At 33.5% G+C, this 12,143-nt stretch overlaps 1 protein-coding gene across 1 annotated transcript in view; it reads left to right on the plus strand.

Annotated features, from left to right (window-relative positions):
- Positions 1-12,143, plus strand: part of LOC107686774 (uncharacterized) — a 26,504-nt gene that overhangs the window by 866 nt on the left and 13,495 nt on the right. Inside the window, exons 2-7 of the mRNA XM_016483895.1 lie at positions 664-814; positions 910-981; positions 1,072-1,148; positions 3,038-3,138; positions 6,289-6,405; positions 7,691-7,765. Of these exons, the coding sequence (XP_016339381.1) occupies positions 664-814; positions 910-981; positions 1,072-1,148; positions 3,038-3,138; positions 6,289-6,405; positions 7,691-7,765 (593 nt within the window). The remainder of the gene's footprint in view (positions 1-663; positions 815-909; positions 982-1,071; positions 1,149-3,037; positions 3,139-6,288; positions 6,406-7,690; positions 7,766-12,143) is intronic.

Consider the following 12,143-nt stretch of genomic DNA (forward strand, 5'->3'; position numbering starts at 1 on the left):
GTCTTTTTCACTTCCAAAAACGGTATACTACCGTAAAACTAATGTCCAATACATGTAATGTCCAATACAGTTTTTCACTGTATATAGTAGGGGAATTTACCGTTAACCATTTAACAGGATTTTACTGTAGCATTTTTACAGTCTTTTACCGTTAAATTCACGGTAATTTTTTACAGTGTAGTATTACCATGGTAAATTTTTAAGTACACAGTGAATAAGAATCGATGAAAGAATCATAGTATTCCTATTTGTTAACTCTTCATTGTGCCATTTTTTTTTTGTAAATACCCTGCTCTGACATAGTTTATTCTAAATTATGTAATAATAATAATAATAATAATAGTTTAATTATAATACGTAATGAATAAACAAACACTTTGGGAATAAATTAAAAGTAAATAATTTGAAACTGTGGCTGCATGTTTGCAAAATTAAACAAAAATAAGTATGTTGCCAAGGCTGTTGTTGGATTTTGAAACTGATAGAAGGGTTATCGGATGATGCAAATAATATAAAAATGGCCGATATGTTGGTGTATCAGTATAAAAACTGTATGTATATAATAAAAATGATACAATATTTGAAAAAATACTTTAGTTGGATTATACCATGTCACTGGACACTGTTGTCACTGCTTGACATGTAATTTCAACTCCGTCACAGACTTCAGAGGACTCTGGGGTGACTGTGTCTCAGAGGAGCTGCTGGACTGTTGTGTCCTTCTGGTTGAAGGTTCTGCTCTTCATCATCTTCACTCCAGCTTTCCTGAACTACGCCTCCCTGCAGAGAGAGGGACAGGTGCTGTCATCCACAGGTGAGACCTCATCATCTCTTCAGGAAGACTTTAGGATCATGTGCAGTTTGGCAACTTTTCAGCTCATTTGATTTAATATTTCTTTCTATATGTAGGTGCTCAGCTGATTGATATCGGCTTCGGCCAAAAGATCTATCTGTTGTGCAAAGGACACGGACAACCTGTTGGTAGGTTAAAAGAATAGCTCATCTAAAAAAAATCTGATATTTATATTGTGGGTTGTGCACAGTGAAAATGATGTTTCATTTTTGTTTCAGTTGTTCTTGATGCTCCAGCAGGGATGTCTTCAGATATTTGGTATTATGTGCAGGAGAGTCTCTCATTATCAACAAAGGTTAGTTCAAACAAACTGCCACCATGAGTACTTGATGTTTGAAAACTGGACGTTTAAAAAAAAAAAAAAGAAAATATATAATTTGTTTCATGTATCTTCATGTATGAATGTGTTTCTCTATGTACACATTGTCATATGAGCAGTTATTTAGTAATTTCCTTAATTTCAGTTTTACTAACTGTACAAATACAATAGCCTTTTAACCTTTCTTTCAAAAAGTACACATTACAGTTCTCAGCTCATGGGGTTTAAGTGACAATTAATATTCAGTAATATTATTGATTTAACTCAGATGAGTACACAATTTGATCGGCACTGAGCTAAATAATGACACAAACTTTGCAACATCTACACTGTTATTGAACTGATCATCACTGCTTCATCGCTGGCAAATGATAGGAGACATTTGCAAGTTTTGTTTCCTACAATAAACTGTAGGTAAATACAGCCTAAAAATGTAGGCTAACTATTCACCACTTCCATCGTTCTTTTTGTATTCTTGCTTATAAAGTATCCCATTATTATTTCAGAAACCACTGCAAATGATTCAAGGTTGTAAGTGAATTGTCAAACAAACAAAAATCACAAACAAAAAACCTTCTTGCAATCCTATTTGATCAATTAGATAAAAAAAGAGTGATTAATTTATGAATCTGGCATTGCTAGATCTGATTCTAAACAGGTGATAAGAAACATATGACATAATTGCTGAAATATTGAAATGGAAAATGATTCTCAGGTTGGTATACGTTAATCTCCATCATCAGATTTATCAGTAATAATTTTCTGGAGCACAGAGGTATATTAAAAAAAGCGTTTAGTGACGGCGTAGCTTTTTCACTGTATATGATGAAATATATTTAAGATGAAATATCTTTGTATAAATTTAATCTTAACATGATTATAAGGCCACCTAAAGTAATTGATTTTTGCATCTGTGTGGTTTCAGTTGTTTCTACAATTTTTCGTAAAGTTAGAATAAATTTTAGTAAGTTACTGGAGAATCATGATTTGTTCGTGACTCTTCAGTATGATTTGCCAATCAGTTTGACTGATTGAGTAACTGAGTGTTTTAATTTACGAATTGAATAGCTTGTTGTACTGTACTGTGTGTTTTTCTTGCAGTCAGCGAGGACGGCACAACTGATTGATGGTTGCTGTCTGACTATGACTTTATTGTTGCCTAGTCTTATTCTCGTCTCATGTTGTATAATTCACAAGCTCACATCTATGTGGCATGTCATTAAACCTACATTTGCAAAATGACTCCTATTTCAGTGATATCTTTTAGGTAGTAGTGTTGTTTTATGCATGTGATTCCAAAACAAAAAACACTTAACATGATTAAATTAGCTTTTGCTGTTTAGAATGAGCTTATGAAAACTCCTCCATTAAGGAGATGATAAGAGAAAGCCGTGCACTAGTGTCGTGTTAAATTAAATAAACAAAGCAGCACCACAGCTGTCATTGATGAGAGTCATAAAGGCATTATTGAGTTTCCTCTCCAGTGAAGTTATAAGACTTCAGCTTTCAGAGCATGTGCTGCTGTATTACTCTAGTAAGTCAAGGCAGTGAGGCGGTGAAGCATTTCTGTGACATGCTGTCAGAACAAACCTAGTCATGATGTGCTGGAGATTCCTGCTGATGGCCTGCATCGCAGTGACTGTCCAGTAGAGCCAGACAATGTAGAAAACATTTGTGATAATCGATGATTAAGATGAGTTGATGATTTCGATAGTGAAATTGTGCAACATTGTGAATATTGCAATTTGCGGATGACATTTCCTAAAGGAATTATCAGTGAGGTTTTTTTTTTTTTTTTTTGAGTGTCAGGTGAGGTTTCTCCTGCTGTCATTTTCTTGACATTTGATCTGTGATCTGTTTCTCAGGTGTGCACCTATGACAGAGTCGGTCTGGGTTTCAGCCAAAGAACCCTGCAGAATGAAACTACAGGCACAGAGAAAGTCTGGGGAATATCAACCACCGGAAGGTATGAAAGTGTCTTAGTCTGAAACTAAACACTGTTGGTGTGACATAGGGCTGGGCGATATAGCTAAAAAATGTATCAACGATAAAATGTTTCATATCGTTCGGTATCGATAATTATTGACATTTTTTATAACCTTTTTTAAAACAAAAAGCAATAGAAAAAAACGTTTAAATTTAACCACTGTATTTTTAAATTAACCCAATTTATTGAGACAAACAACAGATATTTTTTGTTTTAACAGTCAAACACAAAATAAGAATTAAACAAATATCTAATTTCTAATGTTTTATATGCAGATTAAATAGGTCTGAAGGAAACTTTTGGCTTGTCTCCCGAAGCCACAGGGGGGCACAATGAGCAAAATAATGCAGCGCATTAAATTACCAACGCAAAGGAAATAACTGTCTATAAAAAGAAAAACGTGCATTACGTCTAAATTAACTCATATAAATCAAACATAATTTCGTAAATTGCATAAACAATTATGAACAAAACAGCATCATGGATTTATGCATTGCTTAATCCAAAGAGCCGAATCGCCATTAATAAACATTTAAACTGTTTTAACTTTGCATGGCTTTCTATACATCTCTTGTGTGAGACGTGAGAGCAGCAGTCATATTTGTCCGTCTAAAAAGTGCTGTGTTCTGTGTGAATGGCTTGGTTTCGGTTTTAACCTAATCAAGATCTTCTACGCATTGAGCTACTATATTTCTCTAATATTTTGAATGAATAACGCAGCAACTGCGCGTCTTGTGGGCTAGACTAACAAAACATTAAAATGCAACAACGTCACTTACATCATCACCGTATCTTGCGCTCCACTAATGACGCTCCCAGACACACACCTAACATTTGATTGTACTATTTTTGCATTCAAATGCAAATGTTTATTTTAAATTCGACTAATATTCATTTTTTTATTCACAATCTCCTCATCACAGGCAGGCACATCACTCAATTCAGCATGTGTTCGTGTTTGTGTTTGTGTGTGCTGTCTGCGTCACTCATAGCACGTGCCTATATCGTGCGCTATATCGAAAAATTTTTCTGTCGTTATCGAAGAGGGTGTACCATCGATAAATATCGATACCGTTTTATAGCCCAGGCCTAGTGTGACAGCACCAAAACATGTCCAAATATCATTGGCATCAATTAGAGCATTGGGAAATGATGTGTTCTTCCACTATGGTCCATAAAATGAAAGTTGACCTTCTGACACAATTTTAAAAATTGATATTTCTATTCTGTAACAGTGGTGAAATATTGATACTTGAGTCTTAAACTTTTCTAGTTATATATACACTAGCTTTCAAAAGTTTGATGTAAGATGTTTTATAATTTTGAAAGAAGTCACTTGATTTATTTGAATAATAATACAGTACAAATATTATAGTGAACTATTATTACAATTTGAAAAGTGTTTTCTCTTTGTATATATTTTAAATGTAATTTATTTAAAAGAACAGCATTTATTTGAAATATAATTTTTTTGTAACATTATAAATGTCTTTTTTGACCAATTTAATGTGTCCTTGCTAGTAAGTGTCAGTTTATTATTTTAATAATTAAAATGAATAAAAAAAAAGTACTTTTTGAATTGTAGTGTACTTGTCTATACATAAAGCTTTTATGGATATTTTAGGCAGTAAATCTAAAAACAAAGAAACACCCCTCCCACGTTAACAGTTTAACGCAGGTATCTGTGCATCTCGTATCTTTGACATTGACCTGCTCTACTATTCAATCAGGGCTGTAAGACAGAGATGTCTTTGTCCTTGTCCTCTGGCAACAAAACGTCCTGCCTTCAGGTTTATTCATCCTACATGTGGAGTCACACTTATCTTGTTGCTGTTGACATGGTAACATTTCTTCATGCATTAAAGTGATGTGTAGCGAGAGGACAGGGGAGTTGGTTATCAGTGGTCCTGTTTTCTCCTCTGTCTGGCACATTTAGAAGGCGGACAGCAAGATAATTTTCCTAAAGTTCAATAAGCCGAGAGCAAGAATGTGTCCTTTTTGTTTTTTACTGAAACCTTTTCATTTGGAAACTGATGTGATTTGATGTTGAAGGAAAGCCAATAGTACATACATACTAATTTTATTTTTAATTTTTGAGAAGGACATGCTGTTTTGTTCTTAGACTTGTTGACTACATATACTACAGTACTAAACATTGTGTGTAATACTGTATCCTGCAATGTGCTCAACTTGACCTTCTTTTTCCAGTGTGTTCAAAGAATAAATATTAACCACTGTTTTTAACATATCTTTCTTTACTCATTTTTTGATTGGACTTTGACACAAAATTGAATAAAAAAATGCAAACTAAATCATTTAAATAATTTAAACTTAAATAATACCAGGACACCACTTGCTGAATTAAATATGAAACATAATGATTTTTTATAATGAATATTCACACTTTTCACCTTAATTTGAATGAAACACTAGAAATGTGTGCTTAATGATTAGACACAACAAAAACAAAGATTACCATTTAGATGATGTGAAATAATCATAAATATAATAATAGTATGCATAAATTTAATGGCATAAACAACAGCAATAATAATTATTTTTGTTAATAATAATAACAATAATAATATAATTATTTTTATTATTATTGTTTTTATTTTTTGTTTTTATTATTATGCCAAAAGGTAGAAATAAAACAAATATTAAATATTTGTTCTGTAAAAATGACTCATGGAATCTTAACTGATGTCAGTCTGAGAAAAGCAATGTCGGTCAGTCTTTAGTTTTTCTTGACCGTTTTCTTGACCCCCTGCACGTCCCAAAGACAAACTGCAGTAAATCCCACTCAGTGCCCACTGAATCTTCATGGCCTTTTAGTTAATGAGGATGTCAGAAATAAAACCCATTAGTGTCTCATGGTACACAGTGCTTATTAGTTTTGTGTGTCAGCGTCTGGTTTGAGGTCAGTTTATCCTTCATGTAACATCACTGACCGCTTTAAAAACTGGGCAGCAGTCTGGGACAGTGGGTGTCCCGTCTGAAGGTGAACAGACATGTGTGTCATAATGTGTCTCAGTGATTAATGAACTCTCAGATGAGTCATGTCTAGACTTTTTTCTGCACAAACCTGCTCTCATTCCTGACCTGTATCTCTCCTCTCTTATCCTTCAGGATGGTGGATGACCTTCATCGATTGGTCAAGGCTGCAGATATAGCCACACCCTTCATCCTGATTGGCTCTGAGCTGGGCACGCTCAACGGCAGGTTCTACAGCCACATCCATGACACGTAAGCCATGCTGACACAGTCTGTCAGTCATATATGAACATGTCGGGAAGTTTGTTTCCACCACAGAATGCACGTTACGTTTGTGCACTAAAAGATTTGTTTAATGTTTTTGAAAGAAGTCTTTTATTCTCAACAAGGCTGCGTTTATTTGATCAAAATATAGTAAAAACAGCAATGTTATAAAATAATATTGCAGTTTAAATGCACTGTTTTCAATTTAAATATATTTGAAAATGTAATTTATTCCTGTGTTCCAAAGCTGAATTTTCAGCATCATTACTCCAGTCTTCAGTGTCACATGATCCTTCAGAAATCATTCTAATATGCAGATTTTCTGCTCAAGAAACATTTCTTATTATTATCAATGCTGAAATCATTTGTGCTGCTTAATTGTTTGGAAACCTTGATACATTTAGAAGTTTGGGGTAAGTAAGATAAAAAAAAAATGAAATGAAATTGATCAATAAAAAATGTATAATCTTGCAAAAGACTTCTATTTCAAATAAATGCTGTTCTTTTGAACTTTCTATTCATCCAAGAATCAAGAAAAATGTATCAGGGTTTCCACAAAAATATTAAGCAGTAAAAACATTGGTAACAACACATTTTCAACACTTATAATAAGAACCATTATTAATAATTGAGCACCAATAATAATTGATAATAATTGACCACCAAATCACCATAATAGAAGGATTTCTGAAGAATCATGTGACACTAAAAATACAACTTTGCCATCACAGAAATAAATTACTTTTTAAAATATAATAAAATAGAAAGCAGTTTATAATATTTCAAAATATTGCAGTTTTTATGCAGCCTTGATGAGCAAAAGAGACCTCTTTTATAAACATTAAAAAAAAGTCATAATTATTCCAAATGTTTGACCAGCAGTGTACAATACATTGGCGAATAGTGTTATATATGCCTAACAGGGTTTTTCTTCCAGACATTTACACCTGCCATGACCAAAAGATCCATCAGTGCAGCTTGGGACGACCTCTCGGCGCACACTCCCCCAAACCCTCCATCTGACAGATTTAACCTTTCATCTGCTCTGATGTGCAGCTTTAAGACCCATAAATTCAGCTGCGTTAGGCCTGTAGCGCCCAAGGACTGAAAATATTGTCCCTGCTGCGGCTCTGAGCCCATTCATCTCACTCGATAGATGCTGTTCATTTCTCCCTGGTTACAGGAGGAGCTCGCTTGATGTGTGTGGCGTCTCATCTGAGCTCTAGAAACATCCTCTGTGTGGTCTTTTCACTCTCTCTCTCTGTCTCTTCAGGCAAGTGTCTGACCTGGTGTTGATCGATCCGATCCCAGAGGATGTTTTTGAAGAGGAGAAGTGGCAGCAGTTCTGGTGAGTCATCAGCCGAGAGAGAGAGCGAGTGTGTGAGGCACAAACACGATTCCTCAAATCCCAGATCTATCCTAATGCTGAGAGCCAGAGGAAGAAATGGTGAAGTGTATCATTTTTTAAAAGGTGTCAAAATACGTTCTTTTACTTTAAGTAAGCCATTCAGAGGTTGATTTCTCTGAAAAGCATACAAACTGTAGCTGTAACAAAATATTACTCTGTTTGATCATCCTGACTTGTCAGACACAATGAAAACAATCATTTGTTTGGCAATTATTAAGTTTGGTTATGCTAGTTGAACAATATTACACACTTCACTTTTAACTTGTTTTTACAGGAAAATTAATTGAATGAACTCAAATGTTTGACATGCTCCGTATTTATCTGATTTGATAGACAGAAATTATACTATGGGATTGCAAATGTGATATTTATATAACATTAATATTTCATATACAGTGGGTACGGAAAGTATTCAGACCCCCTTCAATTTTTCACTCTTTGTTATATTGCATTCGATTATCCACGTCTCCATCGTTCCTCTCCAACACAGACCATGACACCAATCAATTGCAGATATTAAAATTCTTTACTTTGTCAAAATGATAAATAATAATAATAATAATAACTAAAGTTAATGCAGTAACAAAAAAAATTGATTGTTCAGTACATATTATCTTGGTGATACACAAATATTAAAATTATGACCAAAAAAATAGACAGATTTTTTGTTTTTGTTTGTTGTCAAAACCATTTTAAAATAACAAAATGAAATTAAAATAAAATTACCTTGTTTTAAATGTGAAAGTGAATTCAAACCTCACAATACATCATGAGAAATTGATACATTTAGAGATTTACTGAAGACTAGGTTTAACAGTGTTGCTGGTATGTAAATATATATAAATTATATATATAAATAAAAAATAAATATATGTAAATGTAAATATTTATAAATATATTTATATATAATTATATTTAAATATATTTACATATTCATATTAATATATACATATTTATATAAATTATAAGTGTTATAATATTACAATTTATTAAATTATACATTTAAATTATACAATGAAATATTAATATTATTTATATTTGATATTGGTTTTTTAATTATAAAATCATTTGTTCATATATATTAAAAATAGATTTTATATTTTTTTCAATATAAAAATATTGAATTTTCAAAATTCAAATGAATAATATTTGAGAATTTCTTAGTATTTGGTTTGTCCTGAGCTGACATAAATTCCATACATTTGTGCAAAATCTGATAATTCATGTTATTTCAGTATGATTGGAATATTTTTATTTTTAAAAATAAATGTTATAGTAAATATGAATTTTAACATAAAATCCTTGTTAACTTTTGCAGCTATTCTAGTGCCTGCAACGCATTTATTTATTTATTTAATAATAAATTGTCCCAATCATTGTCAGCTGTCCAAATCACTGTAAGAGCAAATATTTACTCTTTCGTCGGAGCTAAAAGGAGCCAGTCTGACAACACTTTCACTCGTTAGCACTCAAAAACTGAGCTGGTCACAGACACTAATATACAGCCAACATAAAAACTCATTTAATATTTAAACAGCCATGTAAAGCTCCAGTTACATGGGTATTTACAGCTAGGTGCAGTTTATGTCCATAGTTAAGCATGCTGAAGCTATTCAGTTTCAGTGGAAGTCAGTAAGAAATAGAATCGCATTTCCTGGCCTTGTTCTACCTGCTATTGGAGTCATTTAGAAGTGACATGATAGCAATTCCTCAGAGATCCCGTCTGCACTGCTTTAAAAGCCCTTCCTTCCTTCACGGAGAATATCCCATTTCATAAACTTCTACCTCTATTATTTATCGCCATTATGCGACTCAAATGAGTTCTGCTAGATAAGAAATGAATATGCCCGGATTGACTCATTTGTACATGACTGGACGTGAAGCGGCGCCATTTATCTGGGAAATGTGCGCAATTAAGCTTTGATTAATAGATGCTCGTTCCATTGAGTGCAAGACGGTGTACATGCAATCCAATTACTTAGGACACACTGAAATAAATGTTGTGGATATTAACTCAGGGTTAAGTTAATATGCGTAGCACATGAGTTTTATTACTGATCTTACTTAAATCATAAGAGCTGCTGGTTTAAATTGAGGATGTATTAAACACTTCTGCTTGCAATTTTGTGATAGCCGTGAAATATAAAATGAAGTCTTTGGGGAAATATTGTATTAGATTTTTATTTTAGAACTTTAGAACAGGCTGAAATAATTATTGGAATTTTCTTTAATCTATTTTTATCATCTGCAGTTACTGGCATAAAAGTATGTGTTTAAAATAAATATGATGTAATATTGATCCTATTATTTATTTATTATTATTTTGTATTAGTTATAGTTGTTATTACATTTTGAATTCATTTTGAATTTAATATTTTCATTTTTTTTTTATTTTAGTCATTTTGTTATGTGCTTTTGTCATTTTTATTCGTTTTTTTTTTAATATCTCTATATCGCTTTTAGTTTTTTAATTTCAGTTTTAGTTTTGCTAATTTTAGTACTTTAGTTTAGTTCCTTGCTAAGGCAACATTTCTAATTTTTGTTTAATTTTTTTTTAAGTTTAAATTGTTCATCTAATATTTTTATTTTATTTTATTTTATTTCCTTTAACTCTCCTAAAGCAAGAGTAGTTGATTAAATATATTATACAGTATTAGATATACTTTATAGACATTAGATATGTATTTTATTTTCATTATTATTTTATTAAATTCTTATTATTTGCTTCCATTAGGATCCTTTAGGATTGGTTACACATTATGATTTAAATTCCCATACCAAACCTGCACATATTGCTTCAGGATTTTTTGACTAACACAACTTTCTAGCTCCATTTCCTTCTTACCGATTCGTTTTATGTTACAAAGCGTCTCCAAGATGTGTCAAAAGCAGGTGTTAATTCTATGAGCGATGAGAGGCCATGACATGAGGCGTAAACTCAAACCAAAAACACTCTTTGTTTTGCTGACTGGAGTGGATCTGTGTTCTTTTGAATGGATTTAATCGGGTCACAAGTCTGCGTAATTGCGGTCTCCTTCCTTTTAAGAAGCCTTGTGTGGCGACTAAGAGATAAACTGCCGGTGTCCAATAGGAGAGCCGCCGCACCTGAGGATGACAGCGGAGACGGTATCAGCGTCTTCCCCGTGCCAGCAGGATTTCCACATCAAAAGAGCGTCTCATTAACGCTGCCTCACTCTGAAATGAGTTCCGCTATATCTGACAAAATGAGTCACTCCCAATCGCTAGAGAACAAAATGGAGCAGCAGAGTGTCCCGGCTGTCATCCGGTCTGAACTCTGATGAGCGGTCAGGGATTCAGAAGTTGTCAAATCATGAAAATCATCTGGCACTTCAAAGGTGACTTGTCAAGTTGAATCTACCCATCCTGGAAAATCCAACTTAAATCAGGAGATGGTCCTCACTGCAGAACACAAGATCCAGATCCAACTCCTCACACCTTACATATACCTAAACCTACCGTCTCCAACCCCTGATCCCTAAACCCACCCATCTCCACCCCTAAACCTACCAATCTCCACCCCCTAGATGTGGATCCAACCACGCCCCCTGGATCTTGTGTTCTGCAGTGAGGGGCTACTGTAAAAATGGGTTTTGCAACAGTTTAAGTGATCAGCTATCTGGGCTACCATCTTGAACCAGCAACAAACAAACCAGCTACCATTCCAAATCACTGGTTTTAGCTGAGTTTTCTAGTCATCTCAGATACGGTTGCCTGCGAACAGATGGTCTTTTTTGGCCGTTTTTAGTGTTTTTTTGTTGTTGTTGCTGTGGTGACAAAACCAGCTGAAAGCAGTTCCTGTGAGGTTTACACAGTACAGACTGTTTTTGCTTTTGAAGGAACAGAAGCAGCTGTCAGAAAACCCCATGCTGGCAGTTACATGTAAACATGTCAGAATTGTCAAATTTCAAAGTCTCTCTTAAGAGGGATTTCCCCAAGATAAAGTCTTCTGTCTGTGCATCTCATCTATCAAATGGCACAATGAAGCTCATAAAAATCAGGAATCTATTTAATATGACTAATGAAACAAAAAATCTGAATATTGAATTTTTATTCAATGAATTTCTATCTATCTATCTATCTATCTATCTATCTATCTATCTATCTATCTATCTGTACATGTGGAAGAATTGACAATAAAGCAGACTTTGACTTTTTTTGACTAATATTGTGAAATATTATTGCAATTTAAAATAATGGTTTTCTATTTTAATACACTTTAAAATATACTTTATTCCTGTGATGCAAAGCTGAATTTTCAGCATCATTACTCCAGTCTTCAGTGTCACATGATCCTTCA

The sequence above is a fragment of the Sinocyclocheilus anshuiensis genome, unplaced genomic scaffold, assembly GCF_001515605.1.
Source record: "Sinocyclocheilus anshuiensis isolate Anshui unplaced genomic scaffold, SAMN03320099.WGS_v1.1 scaffold389, whole genome shotgun sequence".
NCBI lineage: Eukaryota > Metazoa > Chordata > Actinopteri > Cypriniformes > Cyprinidae > Sinocyclocheilus > Sinocyclocheilus anshuiensis.